The sequence below is a fragment of the Nerophis lumbriciformis genome, linkage group LG07 (assembly GCF_033978685.3).
Source record: "Nerophis lumbriciformis linkage group LG07, RoL_Nlum_v2.1, whole genome shotgun sequence".
NCBI lineage: Eukaryota > Metazoa > Chordata > Actinopteri > Syngnathiformes > Syngnathidae > Nerophis > Nerophis lumbriciformis.
The window spans coordinates 31,627,652-31,652,500 of NC_084554.2; the positions used below are offsets into that span (position 1 = coordinate 31,627,652).

At 39.8% G+C, this 24,849-nt stretch overlaps 1 protein-coding gene across 1 annotated transcript in view; it reads left to right on the plus strand.

The window, feature by feature from the left end:
- The window catches only part of ofcc1 (orofacial cleft 1 candidate 1), a 219,548-nt gene that overhangs the window by 53,046 nt on the left and 141,653 nt on the right, over positions 1-24,849 (plus strand). Inside the window, exons 8-9 of the mRNA XM_072913410.1 lie at positions 34-148; positions 13,916-14,180. Of these exons, the coding sequence (XP_072769511.1) occupies positions 34-148; positions 13,916-14,180 (380 nt within the window). The remainder of the gene's footprint in view (positions 1-33; positions 149-13,915; positions 14,181-24,849) is intronic.

Here is a 24,849-nt window from a genome sequence, read left to right on the forward strand (position 1 = left end):
GTTTGGTCCACACAGTGCTTTTTTTTTAACTAGGTACAAAACTCCACTCCTTCGAGGAGAGCCCCACAGCCAGGTGGATCAGTTTCGGAAAATCGAAGCCCTCATGTCCTCAGATCTCGATCACTGGCTGTGTAACATGTACTTTCAGGTAGGCTCATCAAAATCTGTAATTTAGATGGTTTAAAAGTGTTTTGTACTGTGAACAAGCTGGTTTGGTGTGTTTGTTGCTTTAATGCTAATTAGCTGTGTTCAAAGTGTTAGCCAAGGGGTCGGCAACCCAAAACGTTGAAAGACCATATTACACCAAAAATACAAGAAAAAAATCTGTCTGGAGCCGCAAAAAAATGTAAAGTCTTATATAAGTGTTATAATCAGAACCAGAATCAGAACTACTTTAATAATCCCAGAGGGGAAATTAAGATTTTCAGCACAATCCCATTCAAGAGCAGACAAACATTACAGGAAGACAGAACCGGATCGCTGGATGGTCTGCCAACTTCCGGCGCCCCTTACAAAAAAGGTGAGAAAAAGGCAAGGAGGCCAATAAAAAAACCTCATAGCCATAGCACACATAAACATGTGTGTAAGAGGGAAACATCAAAGAACACAAAGGGCATTAAAGACATTAAAAGAGCAGAGTTGATGCAACCAGCCACTTCTACATACAGCCACAAAAGTAAAACAAAAGAAAACAAAACAAAAAAAACATATACACTGTGGTGGCCTCTGCGGTGTTCCACGCTATCGTCTGCTGGGATGGGGGGAGCATGGCCAGAGACAGGAGCAGACCCAACAAAGCAACCAAGAGCAACCACCCTCGGCCGCCCACCAACTCTCGAAAAGGGTCCAGTCCGCATGGATGAATGAAGGCAACACGTTGACGTAAGTGTCTATATTAGCTATAATAGCCTACTATCAAAATTATTATGTGTCTCAGGCTGACGCAAATCTTTGTTACAGAAATGTTGATTTTTTTAATCTTTATTTTAAACATTTTACAACATTGGAAAATATTCGAAAAACAGAGGTTTCTCAGAGGGTGAGATAACTCCTGGAAAATAATGGCTTAGAATGACCAAAGGTATAGATGTGTGTGTCCAAGTTAAAGGAAACGGCAGGCTGCCTTCTTCTAATGGATTTATTACAATATTTGCAAGCTGGGTAACGTATATAAAACAACTATGAGAAATGCAGCAATGAATGTGTCAAGAGCATACTTGCCAACCCTCTTGATTTCCCGATTTTCCCTGGAGACTCCCAAATTTCAGTGCCCCTCCCGAAAATACCCGGGGCAACCATTCTCCCGAATTTTTCCCGATTTCCACCCAGACAACAATATTCGGGGCGTGCCTTAAAGGCACTGCCTTTAGCGTCCTCTCTCACCTGAAAAGAAGACTATTATATATGTATCCGTTATCCATAGGTTTATCTATAACCCATAAAGTAGGCAGGCACGGAGCTATTTCTCAGCTTGTGTTTATTCCAGCCGGCACGTTAATACACTGACACACAACATCCAGATTCCCATCATGCATTGCTTCAAAACTACGGCCAGTAGTAATGTCCAAAAACACAACTTACTAATAGTAACATATATATATATATATATATATATATATATATATATATATATATATATATATATATATATATATATATATATATATATATATATATATACATATATATATACAGGTAAAAGCCAGTAAATTAGAATATTTTGAAAAACTTGATTTATTTCAGTAATTGCATTCAAAAGGTGTAACTTGTACATTATATTTATTCATTGCACACAGACTGATGCATTCAAATGTTTATTTCATTTAATTTTGATGATTTGAAGTGGCAACAAATGAAAATCCAAAATTCCGTGTGTCATAAAATTAGAATATTACTTAAGGCTAATACAAAAAAGGGATTTTTAGAAATGTTGGCCAACTGAAAAGTATGAAAATGAAAAATATGAGCATGTACAATACTCAATACTTGGTTGGAGCTCCTTTTGCCTCAATTACTGCGTTAATGCGGCGTGGCATGGAGTCGATGAGTTTCTGGCACTGCTCAGGTGTTATGAGAGCCCAGGTTGCTCTGATAGTGGCCTTCAACTCTTCTGCGTTTTTGGGTCTGGCATTCTGCATCTTCCTTTTCACAATACCCCACAGATTTTCTATGGGGCTAAGGTCAGGGGAGTTGGCGGGCCAATTTAGAACAGAAATACCATGGTCCGTAAACCAGGCACGGGTAGATTTTGCGCTGTGTGCAGGCGCCAAGTCCTGTTGGAACTTGAAATCTCCATCTCCATAGAGCAGGTCAGCAGCAGGAAGCATGAAGTGCTCTAAAACTTGCTGGTAGACGGCTGTGTTGACCCTGGATCTCAGGAAACAGAGTGGACCGACACCAGCAGATGACATGGCACCCCAAACCATCACCCAACCATGCAAATTTTGCATTTCCTTTGGAAATCGAGGTCCCAGAGTCTGGAGGAAGACAGGAGAGGCACAGGATCCACGTTGCCTGAAGTCTAGTGTAAAGTTTCCACCATCAGTGATGGTTTGGGGTGCCATGTCATCTGCTGGTGTCGGTCCACTCTGTTTCCTGAGATCCAGGGTCAACGCAGCCGTCTACCAGCAAGTTTTAGAGCACTTCATGCTTCCTGCTGCTGACCTGCTCTATGGAGATGGAGATTTCAAGTTCCAACAGGACTTGGCGCCTGCACACAGCGCAAAATCTACCCGTGCCTGGTTTACAGACCATGGTATTTCTGTTCTAAATTGGCCCGCCAACTCCCCTGACCTTAGCCCCATAGAAAATCTGTGGGGTATTGTGAAAAGGAAGATGCAGAATGCCAGACCCAAAAACGCAGAAGAGTTGAAGGCCACTATCAGCGCAACCTGGGCTCTCATAACACCTGAGCAGTGCCAGAAACTCATCGACTCCATGCCACGCCGCATTAACGCAGTAATTGAGGCAAAAGGAGCTCCAACCAAGTATTGAGTATTGTACATGCTCATATTTTTCATTTTCATACTTTTCAGTTGGCCAACATTTCTAAAAATCCCTTTTTTGTATTAGCCTTAAGTAATATTCTAATTTTGTGACACACGGAATTTTGGATTTTCATTTGTTGCCACTTCAAATCATCAAAATTAAATGAAATAAACATTTGAATGCATCAGTCTGTGTGCAATGAATAAATATAATGTACAAGTTACACCTTTTGAATGCAATTACTGAAATAAATCAAGTTTTTAAAAATATTCTAATTTACTGGCTTTTACCTGTATGTATGTATATATATATATATATATATATATATATATATATATATATATATATATATATATATATATATATATACTTATATATATATATATATATATATATATATATATATACATATATATATACATATATATATATACTTGAAAATATATACACCCCCCGCTATCCCCCCCCCCCCAACACACACACACACACACACACACCCCCCATCTTCCGATTTCGGAGGTCTCAAAGTTGGCAAGTATGGTCAAGAGACATGCAAATATTAAATTAAATACACAGAGGACATGCCTAAAGGATATCAAAAGAGCTCAAAGGCATAGTGATGCAATACTGTATGTACATACAGCTAGCATAAATAGCATGTTGGCATCGATTAGCTTGCAGTCATGCACTGACCAAATATGCTGATTAGCACTCCAACAAGTCAATAACATCAACAAAGCTAACCGTTGTGCATTCACACACAGCATAAAACGTTTGGTGTACAAAATGAGACAAAGAAGGAGTAGCATAAAACGCATCTTTCTGTGCCGACGTCGGAGAAAGTTGTACATGTAAACAAACTGCGGTGAGTTCAAGAACCGCCGAAAATAGGACAAAACGGCGCTCGCCAAATACTCTCATAAGTGAAACATGTTTAACATAAACAGAGGGATATATATAACAAGGGGGCGGTGAGGCGTAGTGGGTAAAGCGGCTGTGCCAGAAACCTGAGGGTTGCAGGTTCGCTCCCCGCCTCTTGACATCCAAATTGCTGCCGTTGTGTCCTTGGGCAGGACACTTCACCCTTGCACCCAGTGCCGCTCACACTGGTGGATGAATGAATGATATGTGGTGGTCGGAGGGGCCGTAGGCGCAAACTGGCAGCCTCGCTTCCGTCAGTCTACCCCAGAGCAGCTGTGGCTATAAATGTAGCTTACCACCACCAGGTGTGACTGAATGATGGGTTCCCACTTTTCTGTGAGCGCTTTGAGTATCTAATAATAAAAAAGTGCAATGTAAAATCTAATCCATTATAACAATAAGGGAGATTTGTGTCATGTTTGTCCTACAGAAACCATATTAAAACAAAAAATATATTTCTCCCTCATCTTTTTCCATTTTTATACATTTTTGAAAAAGCTCCAGGGAGCCACTGGGCGACGCTAAAGAGCCGCATGCGGCTCTAGAGCCGCGGGTTGCCGACCCCCGTGTTAGCCTAATATATTGTAAATATCACATGTAACGGCATAACATCAAAGGGGAACTGTGCTTTTGCCTATCATTCACCATCCCTATGTCAGACAACAACACTCATGTCTTTGTTTTGTGTTTTGTGCATTCAAAACAGTAATCAACAAAAAAACTGCTAGCAAGAGGTGGCTAACAATAAAGGTAATGGGTTTTGACCTATTTTGCCTATAAAGCCCTCTAAAAAAATTGTCCAAAAGCGTTCAACAACGTTTTATATACATGCTGTAAATATATATGTAATGTAGTAACAGGCACATTCCTAATTTAATATTTACAGAATTTTGGTAATTTTGGTCATAGCCGGAACTTATTTCCTGGGTGCATTGATTTCACAGATCGCATAGCTTCGAACACTACTACAACAAATATTAACCATGGCCGATTTTGTGAGAGCCAACCACGATTACCGTATTTTTCGGACTATAAGTCGCAGTTTTTTTCATAGTTTGGCCGGGCTCCAGTGCGACTTATATATGTTTTTTTCCCTCTTTATTATGCATTTTCGGCAGGTGCGACTTATACTCCGGTGCGACTTATACTCCGAAAAATACGGTACCTGGGGGACAAATGATGATCCAAAACCTCCAGGTTTTGGAAGCTTGGTGCAAAGCAGATCCAGTTTTAGTGAACAAGGCATCAAGTAGGAGTAGTCCCAAACAAAATATGAACGCAACACAACTGGGATGTCGACTGACTGGATCTTTCATCTCCCCATTTAGACGATAACGTCTGCATAATCCTCACTCCTCAGGTAAACAAATGCTGGGATGGAACGAGCATCTTGCCGCATCTCCCAAATGGTGTTTTCGAGTCTGAAATGAATTCCAAAGTTATGGCCGCAAAATTTTACTATAAATCATGTGAGGCATGATTTATAATTTAGTCATGAACGTTTCCAAAGTCAAGGGCGGTTCATCAGCCTCTCTCTAGGGGCGGGAGGAGCAGTGTGAGTGTCTCTGCGAGCAAGGCGCTGTCTTACTAAAAGTAGTTCCTCCGTGTTACCTCTTACAATAACAATGTCACAATAGCTTGGTTAATATGCAGGTCACGGCATGTACTGTAAATGCAGCGTTGCTTGTTGTTTTTGGATGTTTTTAGACCGCTTTTTCAGAATCAGAATCAGAATCAGAAATACTTCCCCGAGGGGAAATTAAGATTTTCAACACAATCCCATTCAAAAGCAGACAAACATTTCAGGGAGACGGAACAGGATCGCTGACAGGTCTGCCAACTTCCGGTGCCCCTTACAAAAAAGATGAGAAACAGTTAAACGCAGAGGGGGAAGGGGGTGGAAAAAAAAATCAGTCCAAGCCTGGGACCCTGGAAAGGGGGGACCAGACTGAGGCAGAGGGAAAAAAACCCTCATAGCCATAGCACAGATAAACATGTGTGTAAGAGGGAAACATCAAAGACCACAAATGACATTAAAGACGTTAAAAGAGCAGAGCTGATGCAACCAGCCAATTCTACACACAGCCACAAAAGTAAAACAACAACAAAATAACATACACACTGTGGTGGCCTCTGCGGTGTTCCACGCCATCGTCTGCTGGGGTGGGGGGGGGCATGGTCAGCGACAGGAGCAGACCCAACAAAGCAACCAAGAGAGCCGACTCCACCTTCCGCCGCCCACTAACTCTCGGCCAGTGTCCAGTCTGAACGAGGATGCGTCTAAGACCGAGGTGTCCTACAACTGCTCATTGCTCATAATGAGCTCATTGCTCATTCGGCAGAAAAGATGACTCCCCATAGCCTGCATTGATTTTTTTTAGAACACAGAAAAAAGAAATACAAAAAAGTGCATTTAACCATTAAGGAGGAGAGGTCTTTAATGGGCTGAAGCCCTTGGGCCCCACCCAATCAGGTGCCCCCGATTTTGACAGTGAAATGCAATGGTTGGTGTTGATAACTGAAACGCCCGTCGCTAAAGAACATGATTATTTATAAAAATGGGGGCTATTTTTGCATTGTTGCTGTTCTGTTGAGTGAAATATGTATATATATTTTGTTAAGATTTGGTGTGGAGGGCCCCCCAATACCCCCTCATTCCCCCCCCCCCACACACACACACACACACACATTAGTATAGTTTGATGAGTTACAGTGCTAATAACACAGGTACATTTTAACAGCATCATGCCAGTTTAGCAAATAAGAAAAACACAATGATCAAACTTGCAGCTGTGACGTCTGATAGTAGACACAGCATTAATGCATTTAACAATGTGTAGCTTTTTTTTACAAAGTTCCATGAAGTGGTGGGCATGTACATTGAGTGAAGTCATCAAGCTAGTGTAACTTCTCAAAGGATCCTCTTTTTTTATAAAAGTGTGTCCCGCATTTTGTGCTCATAACAAAACTCAAGGAACACATGTCATAATAGTCATACCTTGGAAGGGATACTGCACTTTTTTTTTTATTTTATTTTGTCTGTCTTTCACAATCCCTATATAAGACACGAATACATGTGTATTTATTTTGTTTATGTATTTTAACTTGTAAATAAAAGTTAGTAAAAATCATCTAACAATAGAGCGAATGAGAGTCTCTCTATTCCACCTTTAAAGCGCTTTACACAACATCCAAAAGTAGAGATGTCCGATAATATCGGACTGCCGATATCATCGGCCGATAAATACTTTAAAATGTAATATCGGAAATTATCGGTATCGGTTTTAAAAAGAAAAATGTATGACTTTTTAAAACGCCGCTGTGTACACGGACGTAGGGAGAAATACAGAGCGCCAATAAACCTTAAAGGCACTGCCTTTGCGTGCCGGCCCAGTCACATATTATCTACGGCTTTTCACTCACACAACTGAATGCATACTTGGTCAACAGCCATACAGGTCACACTGAGGGTGGCCGTCTAAACAACTTTAACACTGTTACAAATATGTGCCACTCTGTGAACCCACACCAAACAAGAATGACAAACACATTTTGGGGGAATATCTGCACCGTAACACAACATAAACACAACAGAACACATACCCAGAACCCCTTGCAGCACTAACTCTTCCGGGATGCTACAATATACACCCCCCCCCCCCCCCACCAACCCCGCCCACCTCAACCTCCTCATGCTCTCTCAGGGAGAGCATGTCCCAAATTCTAAGCTGCTGTTTTGAGGCATGTTGAAAAAAATAATGCACTTTGTGACTTCAGTAATAAATATGGCGGTGCCATGTTGGCATTTTTTTTCCATAACTTGAGTTGATTTATTTTTGAAAACCTTGTTACATTGTTTAATGCATCCAGCGGGGCATCACAACAAAATTAGGCATATCATGTGTTAATTCCACGACTGTATATATCGGTATCGGTTGATATCGGTATCGGTAATTAAGAGTTTGACAATATCGGAATATCGGATATCGGCAAAAAAGCCATTATCGGACATCTCTATCCAAATGCTTCCATTATTACTGTGTTTACATGCTGTGAGTATATACGTCACATAGTAACAGACACATTCATAATAACATGCAATATTTATTTATTTTTTCTCATTTTAAGGATTAATTTCACAGGCGCATCACAATGTTTTCTATTTCCGTCAACAACAACAACAACAACAACAACAACAACAACAACAACAACAACTACTAGTTATGGCAGACATCATGAGAGCCAATAAAGACTACTTTTGGACAAATGATAATCCAGAACCTAAATATTTTTGAGCCTGAAATATTCAGAGAATGAACTCCAACTTTTAAAAGATGATTGATAAGCAGATCCAGCAAGTAGCAGTATTGCAAAGTGCTAAACAAGAAAAAACAACTACGAACATAATGAAACAACCTTCCCGTTTAGATGAAGAATTAATTATAATTCTCCTGGAGGTAAAAAAAAAGAAAAGAAAAGTGGCGGAAAACAAGCCTTTTTTCGTGTCTTTTCTCGCCATCTCTGGGTCTAAGGCAGTGACGTGCAGTCACTAGAGGCAGGTGAGGCAGGGCCTCACCTGCCATCTTCGAAAGAAAAAAAATGTAAACAGAAAAAAAAAAAAAAAAATTGTTATATGTATCCTAGTGATTATACTATAAAGTTATTTTCCATTTAACTTCACCAGTTTTAGATTATTTTTATTCAAAATCGCTGAATTTTCACATTTGCCGTTCAAATACTGAGAAGAGACGGTGCGGTGAACAGCAGCCAGTTGAGGCACGTCACTCAGTGCCTCAACATGGATTCCGGACTCGGTTAACTGCTGGCCTGCTGTGCAGTGAGACCGTATTGCTATATGAACTATATTATACATTTCCATAGTTTAGTTAGCTGAGGTATGTAATGTACAGTGTATTTTGTCAACAACTGTATGTGTGTAACGTATTTCTTGTGCTGAGCGATCATAAAACGCCTGCAAAAGACGCACTGGCTGAGGCTCCAGTAATCCCGCCTCCTGCACCCCCGCCGTAGAATTGTTATATCAACTAAAGCCCACACTTAAACTTTCCACGTGCAAGATTGAATCTATTTAAAAAAGTTATTTCATAAGAAGCCAAAAAGTGCAAAAACAATAATGTTCGTGTTGGAGGAGTTGTGAATGACTGCAGGGCCACAACATTAGGTACACCTGCAGACTGCAGGTGTATCTAATTCACAACTCCTCCAACACGAACATTATTGTTTTTGCACTTTTTGGCTTCTTATTAAATAACCTTTGTAACCTATTTTCATGGGCTTTCCTCTTTGTGATGTTAAGTTCCTGCTATGCGCTGTTATACAGTATATGCCTTGAGCTCTTATTTTGAAGGCGCTAAGAGCGGAAGTGATGACACGTTGCGGAGGTTTTTGAAAGAAGGTAAATAAAGTGGTCCTCGTGTAAACTGGAGCCTCCGTGTTTGTTATTTTGTAGTTTCGTACAGTATAGGCGACATTTATAAACCCTCGGTTACACTATTTTAAATAGATTAAATCTTGCACCTGGAAAGTTTAAGTGAGGGCTTTAGTTGCGGCGCATGGACTTAATTTATAAGTAAAGGTAAGACCATAATAACGTTTTTTTTTTATTAAATGTGCTTTTTTGTGTGCTACAGTTTGTATGTGTAAAGTTAAAGTTAAGTTAAAGTACCAATGATTGTCACACACACACTAGGTGTAATGGAATTTGTCGTCTGCATTTGACCCATCCCCTTGTTCACCCCCTGGGAGGTGAGGGGAGCAGTGAGCAGCAGCGGCGCCGCGCCCAGGAATCATTTTTGGTGATTTAACCCCCAATTCCAACCCTGATGCTGAGTGCCAAGCAGGGAAGAATGCTGGTATGAGCTTTTAAACATAACCCGTTAACTGCTGCCAATCAAATGGTGAATAAGATACTCTTTAGGGTTCATATGTTTGTAAATCTGACTGTGATGAACTCAGTGCCTCACCAGCCATCAACCTCACCGCACGTCACTGTTAAAATGTAATATCGGAAATTATCGGTATCGGTTTCAAAAATAAACATATATGACTTTTTAAAACGCCGCTGTGTACACGGACGTAGGGAGAAGTACAGAGCGCCAATAAACCTTAAAGGCACTGCCTTTGCGTGCCGGCCCAGTCACATATTATCTACGGCTTTTCACTCACACAAGTGAATGCATACTTGGTCAACAGCAATACAGGTCACACTGAGGGTGGCCGTCTAAACAACTTTAACACTGTTACAAATATGTGCCATACTGTGAAACCACACCAAACAAGAATGACAAACACATTTTGGGGGAATATCTGCACCGTAACACAGCATAAACACAACAGAACAAATACCCAGAACCCCTTGCAGCACTAACTCTTCCGGGATGCTACAATATACCCCCCCCCGCCCCCCCCCCCCCCCCCCCCAACCCCGCCGACCTCAACCTCCTCATGCTCTCTCAGGGAGAGCATGTCCCAAATTCTAAGCTGCTGTTTTGAGGCATGTTAAAAAAAAATAATGCACATTGTGACTTCAATAATAAATATGGCAGTGCCATGTTGGCATTTTGTTTCCATAACTTGAGTTGATTTATTTTGGAAAACCTTGTTACATTGTTTAATGCATCCAGCGGGGCATCACAACAAAATTAGGCATAATAATGTGTTAATTCCACGACTGTATATATCAGTATCGGTTGATATCGGTATCGGTAATTAAGAGTTGGACAATATCGGAATATCGGATATCGGCAAAAAAAGCTATTATCGGACATCTCTATCCAAAAGCTTCCATTATTATTGTGTTTACATGCTGTTAGTATATATGTCACATAGTAACAGACACATTCATAATAACATGCAATATATATATATATTTTTCTCATTTTAAGGATTAATTTCACAGGCGCATCACAATGTTTTCTATTTCCGTCAACAACAACAACAACAATTACTAATTATGGCAGACTTCATGAGAGCCAATAAAGACTACTTTGGGACAAATGATAATCCAGAACTTAATATTTTTGAGCCTGAATATTCAGAGAATGAACTCCAACTTTTAAAAGCCGATTGATAAGCAGATCCAGCAAGTAGCAGTATTGCAAAGTGCTAAACAAGAAACAACAACTACGAACATAATGAAACAACCTTCCCGTTTAGATGAAGAATTAATTACAATTCTCCCGGAGGTAAAAAAGAAAAGAAAAGAAAAGTGGCCGCAAATCATCTCTGGGTCTAAGGTAAATGTCAAAGTTTACTTCTCGGTTTATGGTCACATCCAGGTGAGAGGCATGATTTATGATCTACAATTAACTTTCACCAACTCAAAGGCGATGCAACAGCTCACCGGCTCAATATGTCAATATAGTAGCATAATGCTGGTTAGCTCCCTATGATCAAAACGGTCTGCATTAGAGCTTATAAAAACAATATTGCTAATACTTAATTATATTCAGGTCACAAAATGTAAATTGTGTATTGTTTGTGTTTTTTAGAGGGCTTTATGGGTGCAATAGATCAGGGGTTCTTAACCTTTTTGATCTCAGGGCCCAACTTCTCCACACCGATTTAGTCATTTTACTTTTGATTTTAATCTTGTTCAATAATTATACCGAACTTACTTACAGTTTAATAGACTAAATGTTGCCAAATGATATGAAACCATGTGGTAATTACAATGATTATTATGTATTTAACAGGGTCAGGCCGATTAGGAAAAACAACTACTAACCAAATATACTACATAAGAATGGACTCATAAATAACTGAAAACATATATTTACAAACAAGTATGTTGTATAAAGAATGAAAAACAAATGAATTATGGCTCTGAACTAAACTGACAATAACATAAAAATACAGCTTCACCACTTTAGTCACAATTTTTGTGCTTAAGAAACTTCTCTGACTTCAGCTCCAGACTTCTACTGTTTGTTTTATATTGTCATTACTCCCACAAGTGGTGGAAAAGTGTATTACAATTGACTACCGCTGCTGCCCGCACAGACCACAACTAAAAAACAGATATTTGTTGGCGGCCCTCTAAAGGGCAATGATTAAGAAACTCTGCAATAGATGACCGTATTATACAAACCCTGTTTTCATATGAGTTGGGAAATTGTGTTAGATGTAAATATAAATGGAATACAATGATTTGCAAATCATTTTCAACCCATATTCAGTTGAATATGCTACAAAGACAACATATTTGATGTTCAAACTGATAAACATTTTTTTTTTTTGCAAATAATCTTTAACTTTAGAATTTGATGCCAGCAACACGTGACAAAGAAGTTGGGAAAGGTGATAATAAATACTGATAAAGTTGAGGAATGCTCATCAAACACTTATTTGGAACATCCCACAGGTGAACAGGCAAATTGGGAACAGGTGGGTGCCATGATTGGGTAAAAAAGTAGATTCCATGAAATGCTCAGTTATTCACAAACAAGGATGGGGCGAGGGTCACCACTTTGTCAACAAATGCATGAGCATATTGCTGAACAGTTTAGGAAAAACCTTTCTCAACCAGCTATTGCAAGGAATTTAGGGATTTCACCATCTACGGTCCGTAATATCATCAAAGGGTTCAGAAAATCTGGAGAAATCACTGCACGTAAGCAGCTAAGCCCGTGACCTCCAATCCCTCAGGCTGTACTGCATCAACAAGCAACATCAGTGTGTAAATGATATCACCACATGGGCTCAGGAACACTTCAGAAACCCACTGTCAGTAACTACAGTTCGTCGTTACATCTGTAAGTGCAAGTTAAAACTCTCCTATGCAAGGCGAAAACCGTTTATCAACAACACCCACAAACGTCGTCGGTTTCGCTGGGCCTGAGATCATCTAAGATGGACTGATACAAAGTGGAAAAGTGTTCTGTGGTCTGACGAGTCCACATTTCAAATTGTTTTTGGAAACTGTGGACGTCGTGTCCTCCTGACCAAAGAGGAAAAGAACCATCCGGATTGTTATAGGCGCAAAGTTGAAAAGCCAGCATCTGTGATGGTATGGGGGTGTATTAGTGCCCAATCCATGGGTAACTTACACATAAGTGAAGGCGCCATTAATGCTGAAAGGTACATACAGGTTTTGGAGCAACATATGTTGCCATCCAAGCAACGTTACCATGGACGCCCCTGCTTATTTCAGCAAGACAATGCCAAGCCACGTGTTACATCAACGTGGCTTCATAGTAAAAGAGTGCGGGTACTAGACTGGCCTGCCTGTAGTCCAGACCTGTCTCTCATTGAAAATGTGTGGCGCATTATGAAGCCTAAAATATCACAACGGAGACCCCCGGACTGTTGAACAACTTAAGCTGTACATCAAGCAAGAATGGGAAATAATTCCACCTGAGAAGCTTAAAATATGGGTCTCCTCAGTTCCCAAACGTTTACTGAGTGTTGTTAAAAGGAAAGGCCATGTAACACAGTGGTGAACATGCCCTTTCCCAACTACTTTGGCATGTGTTGCAGCCATGAAATTCTAAGTTAATGATTATTTGCAAAAAAAAATAAAGTTCATGAGTTTGAAAATCAAATATCTTGTCTTTGTAGTGCATTCAATTGAATATGGGTTGAAAAAGATTTGCAAATCATTGTATTCCGTTTATATTTACATCTAACACAATTTCCCAACTCATATGGAAACGGGGTTTGTATGACTTAGAATTCATAAAAATAGAAAAACATGTGAATGATGGGTAAAATTCCATAAAAAGAGCAGTTCCCCTTTAAGAGGACTAACTAATCACTGGCATGTGCATTTAGTATGAGTATCAAGAGCAGTCTTTATTGAATCAAACTGTCATTATTTCATGCTGTGACTTACTAATCGAGGCTGTTTCTGCAGTTTGATCACTCATACCTGTCGCGTAATTATACACACATGCTGCTCTCCCATGAATAATGGCGGAAAAGCAGTGCACCTGCAGAAAGCAATAACGTATTTTAATTACATCTGTGCTTGTTTTTGATATTCAAGATAAAGACCCTTCCACCAGGAACAGAGTGTCCAATCCCCCCGCAGACACCGCCTTTAAACACTTCAGCCGGGCTCCAACCCGCGGTCAGGCACAGCCGACCACAATCCAAACGGGATCCACGACACATCCATCCTCAGTCCCAGTTGAACCCGCTCCACACCGGCCCCAGCAGTGGAGCACGAGAGCCCGCAGTGATGCATTCTCCCCGGGGCTCCGCCTTCCACCTGTCAGCCGATTCCGCTTGTTCGTCATCATCTCTGCCAGGTAGGGGTTCAAATGTTCAGTCCCGCCCCCGACTAGGCCACAGTGGGAGGAAAATGTCACCCTAATGTCAGTAGAAGAGCGATTGGAAGAATGGCAGCTTTCACTACTCTTCTCCACTGGTGTACAAGCGCTGCAGGGCATTGGGTGGGTTAAGAGTATAAAGTCAATCAATCAATCAATCAATCTTTATTTATATAGCCCTAAATCACAAGTGTCTCAAAGGGCTGCACAAGCCACAACGACATCCTCGGTACAAAGCCCACATACGGGCAAGGAAAAACTCACCCCAGTGGGACGTCGATGTGAATGACTATGAGAAACCTTGGAGAGGACCGCATATGTGGGTAACCCCCCCCCTCTAGGGGAGACCGAAAGCAATGGATGTCGAGTGGGTCTGACATAATATTGTGAGAGTCCAGTCCATAGTGGATCCAACATAATAGTAAGAGTCCAGTCCATAGTGGGGCCAGCAGGACACCATCCCGAGCGGAGACGGGTCAGCAGCGCAGAGATGTTCCCTGCCGATGCACAGGCGAGCGGTCCACCCCGGGTCCCGACTCTGGACAGCCAGCACTTCATCCATGGCCACCGGACCTGTGCCCCCCCCCCTCAAGGAAAAGGGGAGCAGGGAGAAAAGAAAAGAAACGGCAGATCAACTGGTCTAACAGGGGGGCTATTTAAAGGCTAGAGTATACAAATGAGTTTTAAGATGGGACTTAAATGCTTCTACTGAGGTAGCATCTCTAATTGTTACTGGGAGGCCATTCCATAGTACTGGAGCCCGAATAGAAAACGCTCTATAGCCCGCAGACTTTTTTTGGGCTCTGGGAATCACTAATAAGCCGGAGTTCTTTGAACGCAGATTTCTTGCCGGGACATATGGTACAATGCAATCGACAAGATAGGACGGAGCTAGTGTAAAAGTGTGTTTTACTATGCCAAAACAAAATCAACTGAAGCATAAATAATGGAACCGAATATTTGAACAGCAATTTATATTGGGTGAGGTGACAAACCAAAAAACTTCAGCTGTGACTTTGTTGGGGTTGTTTTCAATGTTAAAACAGGTTTCTTATGAAAAGGGTGACACAAAAATTTAATAATTCACTCTGCGGGAATATGTTGTTTTTAAATACCTTTTAATAATCCCATTTGTTTATTTATTCTATATAAAACTGAAAACCATTTGGGGTCTTACCTTCCTACGTAGAGTTGTCCCGATACCAATAAATTGGTACCAGTACCAAAATAATTTCATACTTTTTGGACGGCACGGATTGTAGAGGACATTTTGGGACAGCATGGTGGCCAGCTATTAAGTCGTCTGTTTTCATCGCAAAATTCCACAGTATTCTGGACATCTGTGTTGGTGAATCTTTTGCAATGTGTTCAATGAACAATGGAGACAGCAAAGAAGAAAGCTGTAGGTGGGAAGCGGTGTATTGCGGCCGACTTCAGCAAAACAAACACGGCCGTGTTTACATTCCCGAAAGATGACAGTCAAGCTTTACCATTGGCCTGTGGAGAACTGGGACAACAGAGACTCTTACCAGGAGGACTTTGAGTTGGATACGCAGACACGGTACCGTGAGTACGCATGCAGCTGCGGCTTCCAAACATTTGATCGCTTGCCCGTACGTGCGTGCCGCTATGTGCATGTCACGTACGTAACTTTGGGGACTTTGGGGAAATATACCGTATTTTTCGGACTATAAGTCGCAGTTTTTTTCATAGTTTGGCCGGGCTCTAGTGCGATTTATATATGTTTTTTTCCTTCTTTATTATGCATTTTCGGCCGGTGCGACTTATACTCTGGTGAGACTTATACTCCGAAAAATACGGTATGTGCTGTATGAACTTTGGGGAGGTGAACGGTACTTTGGGCTGTGGGATTGAGTGTGTTGTGCAGGTGTTTGAGTTGTATTGGCGGGTTCTATGGACGGGAAGGGGGAGGTGTTTGTTATGCCGGATTAATTTGTGACATATTAAATATAAGCCTGGTTATGTTGTGGCTAATAGAGTATATTTTAGTCATTCCCAGCTGAATATCAGGTCCCACCCGCCTCTCACAGCATCTTCCCTATCTGAATCGCTCCCACTGCCCTCTAGTCCTTCACTCTCACTTTCCTCATCCACAAATCTTTCATCCTCGCTCAAATTAATGGGGAAATCGTCGCTTTCTCGGTCCGAATCGCTCTCGCTGCTGGTGGCCATGATTGTAAACAATGTGCAGATGTGAGGAGCTCCACAACCTGTGACGTCACGCTACTCGTCTGCTACTTCCGGTACAGGCAAGGTTTTTTTATCAGCGACCAAAAGTTGCGAACTTTATCGTCGATGTTCTCTACTAAATCTTTTCAGCAAAAATATGGCAATATCGCGAAATGATCAAGTATGACACATAGAATGGACCTGCTATCCCCGTTTAAATAAGAAAATCACATTTCTGTAGGCCTTTAAAGCCAATAAACTGCTAAATCTACCCTCGCCCTTTGATTAGAGGTATTTTATCGGAACCGTTTGACCTTCCATCTCATCTTCCACTCGCCAGGGAGGCTTACACTTTCCTGTGACGTCCACTAGCTCCAACAGGGGGGGCTATGACCAGCTGTGAGACATGGTCACTCAAGTATGTCCTAGGTTGACCTCAAGGCCTCCCCCAGGTTTCCCTTGAGGCATTTGATACCAGAGCCATGTTGACTGCTAGATTCGAGCAAATATTTAAGTTTTTCATCCCCAAATGGATTTGTGAAACAAGGTCCCAACTTTTAAAATCTATACTTTGTACTCAAGCACTTATTTGGAATCATCGATCTCCTTGTTATCGATACGTCCCCCCCCCACCCCCCCCCCCCCCCTCACGCCACTTCTTATATTAAAGCACGGCTCATCTTTATTTAACAGTCCTAAAAAGTTTCTGCTTTAAACATCACACAGGCTTTTTAATTACAAATGAGTTGTGACAGGTCTGCTGCGTGGCACCCTGGCCCATTTTAAACGTGATGCCGACTGACAGCTCGGCAGTGTTCTCCCAGCGCTGGAACATGTGGAAGAAATTGGTCTTTTACATTTCACAGCTTGTCGCTTCCTCCGCCGACTGACCTGTGACCCCCCACAGAGAGCCTAACGCCCACAAGGGAAGTGTCCCCAACGAACCGAGTGGCTTTCTAGGGAGAGAGAGTGCAGAAGGCGGGGTGAGACTTGTGTTCTGCCAACGTACCAGGTCTCCTCGACGCACATGGCTTCATCCAAACCCAGATGTGGATGTCAGCTTTGTGAGAAGGTTGCTTTGGAAGCGAACCCGATCCGATCAAAAGGTGTCCCAGCCAGGTCCCTCATTCTTGTGCCGCATAAGCCGAAGTGACGTCGGTGCCTCTTTTACATGCAGATCCGTTCACGTTGCATTATGTCTGGAGAACATTCCGCCGTTCGTGCGCAGGGATTACATCAACATTGAAGGAAGCCATTGGGCGGACAGCTTTAAACGATCTCCAAAACGCAAATCCCACTCAGTAGGGAAAAGCAGACATAAATATTCCCTCCCCATTCCGCAGTTTTTATGTCAAGTATTCAGCTTTGAGATTTCCTTCCCATTTCATCGCTCCTAATGTGTTAAGTCAGGGGTGTCAAACTCATTTTGGAGAGAAAAATATACTCCCGAATGGGCCGGACTGGTGAAATCACGACACGATAACTTAAAAATAAGACAACTTCAGATTGTTTTATTTGTTTAAAAATAGAACAAGCACATTATGAAATTGTACACATCAAAATGTTTTTGTTTTTTTTACACTTACATGTTGCGGTTAATAGTACCGTATTTTTCGGATTATAAGTCGCTCCGGAGTATAAATCGCACCGGCCGAAAATACACAATAAAGAAGGAACACAACATAAATAAGTCGCACTAGAGTATAAGTCGCATTTTTGGGGGAAATTTATTTGATGAAATCCAACACCAAGAATAGACATTTGCAAGGCAATTTAAAATAAATAAAGAATAGTGAACAACAGGCTGAATAAGTGTACGTTAAATGACGCATAAATAACCAACTGAGAACGTGCCTGGTATGTTAACGTAACATATTACGGTAAGAGTCATTTAAATAACTATAACATATAGTTACAAGTTTCTCGCTTACTCCAAACTTTCTTTCTGCCGTTTTCTGCAGCATATTTCACTACTTCCAGCTTGTAACCTGCAGTATATGATTTCCTTTTCGGTGCCATTTTTGTTCAGCCCTTCTCAGTTTTTATAAGTTACCGCCAATGTTGAAATGATCAATTTTCATAGGTACGGAAGCAGCAGGTAGCATCTTTTTTTTCACAATGCACTTCTGCCGTGACCCGCCCCCGCCAAATTTTTATTGGTTGACGTGTGTGTGTGACGATTGATGATATACGCCTAGTCTCTTACGTGAATAAGATAAATAATATTATTTTATATTTTACGGTAATGTGTTAATAATTTCACATAGGGATGTCCGATAATGGCTTTTTGCCGATATCCGATATTCCGATACTGTCCAACTCTTTACTTACCAATACCGATATCAACCGATACCGATATCAACCGATATATGCAGTCGTGGAATTAACACATTATTATGCCTAATTTGGACAACCAGGTCTGGTGAAGACAAGGTACTTTAAAAAAAAAAAATAAAAAAAAAATAAGATAAATAAATCAAAGACATTTTCTTGAATAAAAAAGAAAGTAAAACAATATAAAAAAAGTTACATTGAAACTAGTAATTAATGAAAATTAGTCAAATTAACTGTTAAAGGTTAGTACTATTAGTGGACCAGCAGCACGCACAATCATGTGTGCTTACGGACTGTATCCCTTGCAGACTGTATTGATATATATTGATATATAATGTAGGAACCAGAATATTAATAACAGAAAGATACAACCCTTTTGTGTGAATGAGTGTGAATGGGGAAGGAAGGTTTTTTGGGTTGGTGCACTAATTGTAAGTGTATCTTGTGTTTTTTATGTTGATTTAATAAAAAAAAAAAAATATATATATATAAAAAAAACAATACCGATAATAAAAAAACTGATACCGATAATTACCCATATTACATTTTAACGCATTTATCGGCCGATAATATCGGCCGGTCGATATTATCGGACATCTCTAATTTCACACATAAGTCGCTCCAGAGTATAAATCGCACCCCCGGCCAAACTATGAAAAAAACTCTGACTTATAATCCGAAAAATATGGTATATTTACTTTATTTGTCATTATTTATACTTTCTGAATAAATTATGTGGTAATGTTCATCAGTCAACTCATTGGTGTTAATTCTCAATCTATCAAGATAAAAAAGTATATCAAAATCAAATTACAGGATGTTATTTATGTAGTTTGCTCATTTTCCTCGACTTATGTACTAACATCATGTGGTTTATTTTGTACATATATAGCATCATCTACAAAGATACACATAATTGCTATTGCGACATCCAGTGGACACATTTAGAACAGCAGTTTCTTTCATTCAAAAATTTCAGGTTAATATTTATACTTAGCAAATTCATCCCGCGGGCCGGATAAAACCTGTTTAGCGGGCCTGATCCGGCCCTCGGGCCATACGTTTGACACCCTCTGTTAAGTAGTATATGAAGACCTCTCGGCACGCCGTAGAACACAGACTAAGCCGAGCATGACAGTCGGGATGCAAGTTTGGGTTCCTGAGGCAGGAATTTAATTAATCCCCCAAGAACAAAAAGACAGTGTGAGGTGTCTGTTTCGGAACAAAACCTAAATCCAAGAAAATAACTGACAAGTTTTCAACCGCTAAAATTGTTTTACTTTGTTAGGATTAGGGTTGTACCGGTATTTGTATAGTACCGCGATACTAATGAATCATATTCGGTACTATACCGTCTCTGAAAAGTACCGGTCCCGCAACCCCCCCCCGTGCCCCGGCGTGGTCACGTCGTGTCATTGCTGGTTGTACGAGCAGACGAGCATGTTCGGCAGTGCACAATGAAGGAGTACTTACAAGCAGACACAGTGTGTAGACAGAAAATAGAGAACGGACGCATTTTGGCTTAAAAACTAACGATGAAGGTGAAGTTATAACACTGATACACCCTCAGGAAGAGGTGCTTTAAGACATGTCTAGCTAGCTAGCGGCTAACGTCCATCCGCCGTCGGCAGTGTTTTAACTACTTCAAAATCAACAAATAAAGTACGTTTCTTACAAGTATCATCCCTGCAGGACGAGAAGTAGCTAAACATGTTTTGCTACACACCGTAGCTCACCGGCATCAAAATGTATACAAACGGCATTGGTGGATCTACACCTGACATCCACTGTAATGATACCAAGTACAGGGGCGTATCTAGTCAATACTACTATGATTACGTACATTTTTTGGCATCACAACATCTTCTTTTGTTTAAAAAAAATTCACATTATGTTTATAAACTCAGAAAATACGTCTTTGGACACATGAGGACTTTGAATATGACCAATGTATGATCCTGTAACTACTTGGTATCGGATTGATACCCATATTTGTGGCATCATCCAAAACTAATGTAAAGTATCAAGCAACAGAAGAATAAGTGATTATTACATTTTAACAGAAGTGTAGATAGAACATGTTAAAAGTGAAAGTAAGCAGATATTAACAGTAAATGAACAAGTAGATTAATAATTAATTTTTCACCACTTGTCCTTAATAATTCTGACAAAATAATAGAATGGAAAAAGACACAATATGTTACTGCATATGCAAGCAGACTAAATTAAGAGCCTTTGTTTGTTTACTTACTACTAAAAGACAAGTTGTCTTGTATGTTCACTATTTTATTTAAGCACAAACTTGCAATAAGAAACATATGTTTAATGTACCCTAAGGTTTTTTGTTAAAATAAAGCCAATAATGCAATTTTTTGTGGTCCCCTTAATTTAGAAAAGTATCGAAAAGTATCAAAATAATTTTGGTATTGGTATCGGTACCAAAATATTGGTATCGGGACTACACTAGTTGGGATATATATCAGATATTTGGATTCAAATGTCTCAGTTGACTCATCCGAGCACGGTGGTGAGTATTTGGCTTTTTAACTCGGAGATTAGCTGAAGGCACTTTGGGTTAAGTGACCTTTCCCATTAAATGAATGATCCAGTTACATCGGGTTTGTTTGAACCCACATGACTAATTAGATTAGCGTCTCGTTCCGTGATCGCCATTAGTGGATCACCATGAGCCACGCAGAGGATTCTGCCACAATTCCGCTGCTTCTTCACTTTGTTGCCTCCCATCAAGACATCCATCCCCTTGAGCGGACATGTGGATTTCAAGGTTTTCCTTATTGAATGTCGTCTTCAGAGCGTCACCCCTTCAGTTTCAGGATGTGGTCTCCTCTGGGCCCCGGTCCCTGTCATCATAGTTTTAAAACCGCAACATACGCTCGCAATCATCTGAACGCGGCATCCTCTTTTCAAAAGTCTATGTGCTCCACAAGACACGCAAAGTAGAGTGGGTGTTGAAAGGTGAGAGGTTTACTTTATACTCTCGAGGGACGATGCTATGGAAATACAACTTCAGAGTACCGTATTTTTTGGAGTATAAGTCGCACCGGAGTATAAGTCGCACCTGCCGAAAATGCATAATAAAAAAAAAGGAAACAAACATATATAAGTCGCACTGGAGCCCGGCCAAACTATGAAAAAAACTGCGACTTATAGTCCGAAAAATACGGTAGTCCGTGTACAGCTTGTAAGCGAGCTACTGAAAACAAGTCACACTCAGTCAATTGTCTGACTTGTACACCTCACAATGAACAAATTGTATCCAAAGTGTCAATATTTCATACCAAATTTTGGGAAATAATGCAAAAATATTTCATTTCCCAGAATTTATTTACTTTATTAAAATGGAGGTAATTTGTAAATTAAATGAAATGAGTTTATTTCCATCATTTTGTGTGATCAATTTACATATTAACAATCATACACATACACACACACAAAGAAAAACAAAGGCTTATATTCACCTATCCTATACATTCACTGAAAATTAGATTGCCTGGAACATCAATGTTAAAAAAATCAATAGGATGAAAGTAATCGTTGCTATATTTTATATTGTCCCATTATTTCACCTTTCAAGGCTTTCTTAAACCTTAACAAAGAACTTCATGTCTTCAACTCATCACTGAGCTTGTTCCACCATTTGTAACTCCTAAAACTGAAATACATTTGTATTTTATATTCATTCTCACTTTACATAATTCAAAAATCAATATCCCCGTAAATTATAGTTTTCTCCTCTTAATTTAAATAACCTAAGAATGCAGGCTGGAAGGCTGTTGTTCTTTACTCGAAACACAATTTCCATTGTTTTTAAAATATCTGAAAATGTTAACACAATAGAACTTATGAATAATGGATTGGTAGGTTCATAGTAGCACGCTTTGTCTATTATTCTAATTACACTTTTTTTAAGTTTAATTATTGGGTCTATGTTTGTTTTATAAACATTTCCCCAAACTTCAACACAATATGTTAGATATGGAAAAATAATATAATGATTGTGGTATGTTTATCAGGGATGTACCGATCGATCAACCATTGATCATTGTCAGATTTTTGTGAAAAAAATATGTGATCGCCATTATTAAAACCTTTGAATGCCAAACACAAATGGCAATCCCTTCTGGCTGACAAGCAGCGAGCAGCTAACATTGCATCTCCATACACAGTGTGGGGCCGCTCCTTAAGATAATAATTGTCATCTCCATTATAACATCTTAAGTGTCATTATCAAGTAGCATTATTACTGGAGGACAAGGCTAAACATGCTAATAGCTAAGCTAACCTAGCTTTAATCAACACCAAGAAATACATTAAGTGCTTGGTAAATTTTAAGAAATGGAAATGGAATCATGTAGCAGTTGAAAGTAAGCAGATATTAACATGAAATCAACAAGTAGATTAATAAGAGTCTAGACTCTAGAGAGAGGATCATGTAACGTAACTGTTGGTGTGTCAACTTTGTTGCGATCAGTACATGACATGTAAGAGAGGGGCTTACCGACCTATACATTGGTGTTGTCAATACTAAGAGTAGTATCAGTATGTGATCAATATTAGAGTGATTAGGTTGATTTTTTAATTTTTTTTTAAAATATATATTTTTTTATTATTTTGTTAATGTTAACAAATTCCGAGAATAATTATTTCCTAGACTATAGGGGTCAAAAACGTCAAAAAGTGTTGTACTAATGACTTTGTTTTGATCAAAGGATTGTTTGTAATGAAACAGAATAAGGAGCTAGTTTAAATATTATGTTGATGTTGTTACACTGTCAATAGTGTTTACCATAAATACATCTAAAAAGGTACAGGTACTAGTCTGTACATGTAATCGGCATTGGTATTGACCAATCTTACTCATGGATGATCGGTATTTGAATGAGCAGAGAAAAAATCCTGATCAAAACATCCCTAGTATGTAGGCTTTTGTTAAACGTGACAAATGATTCCTGTTACTCGAAATAATTTCACTTCCTGTATATGCATTTCAACATCCTGTGGGTGGAGCTCATTACATTTGAATTCCAATTATTCAAATTGATGTAAATAAAATTTTAAATCTAGAATTTGGGTACACGTTTCACCTCAATGAACCACTTTTCTCCAGTGGCGGCAGCACTCGTTCAACCACAATTATCTTGCTTAACTATTTGGACAATGATGGCTTGGGTCATAGCTATACATTGACTATTTTAAAGTGAATTCGAGTTGCATTCATATTGTATTAAGAAGAATGTTTCCTAACAATAGGAAGGGGCCCAAAAACATATCTGTTTCTCACGATGGGTCGCAGCGGTTCTCAGTTGTAATACAATTTTCCACCGCAGTAATGGAATTTTCAAACAGAAGAAGTCTGGAGATAAAACCATAGCGAAGTTTCTTCAGCGCAAAAATTACGACTAAAGGGGTGAAGCTATATTTTCATTTGTACTCTAATTTGTTTAGAGCAGTGGTTCTTAACCTTGTTGGAGTTACCAAACCCCACCAGTTTCATATGCACATTCACCGAACCCTTCTTTAGTGAGAAATAATAAAAAAAATTCTTTCAAATTCAAGACAAAGTTATATGTTTTTGGTAAGACTTTAGTATGGGGAACATATTCTAAGTAACAAAGACTAACTTTAGAGTGTTTTGGACACTGGGGGAACATATTCCAAGTAACAAAGACTTAATTTAGAGTTATTAGGGTTATAATAAGGCCATGCCGAATAAGGCATTAATAAGTACTTAATAATGACTAGTTAAGAGCCAAAATGTTACTAATTTGCATGTTAATAAGCAACTAATTAATGATGAATATGTTCCCCATACTAAAGTGTTACCATGTTTTATTACTGGTGCACAAAATGAACCATGCATGAACATCACCTTGTTCAAAGAACAAAACCAACACAGTGCATAAACTCACAACAAATTACACACCTGCAAATTAGTGTGACTTCTGCTGTTGCCGCATCCGTAATACGCCGATAGGGAGAAGTGTCTTGACCTTCGCCGAACCCCTGAGCCCGACTCACCGAACCCCTAGGGTTCGATCGAACCCAGGTTAAGAACCACTGGTTTCGAGTTTATTGAAAAAATATATTTATTAATAATTTAGTT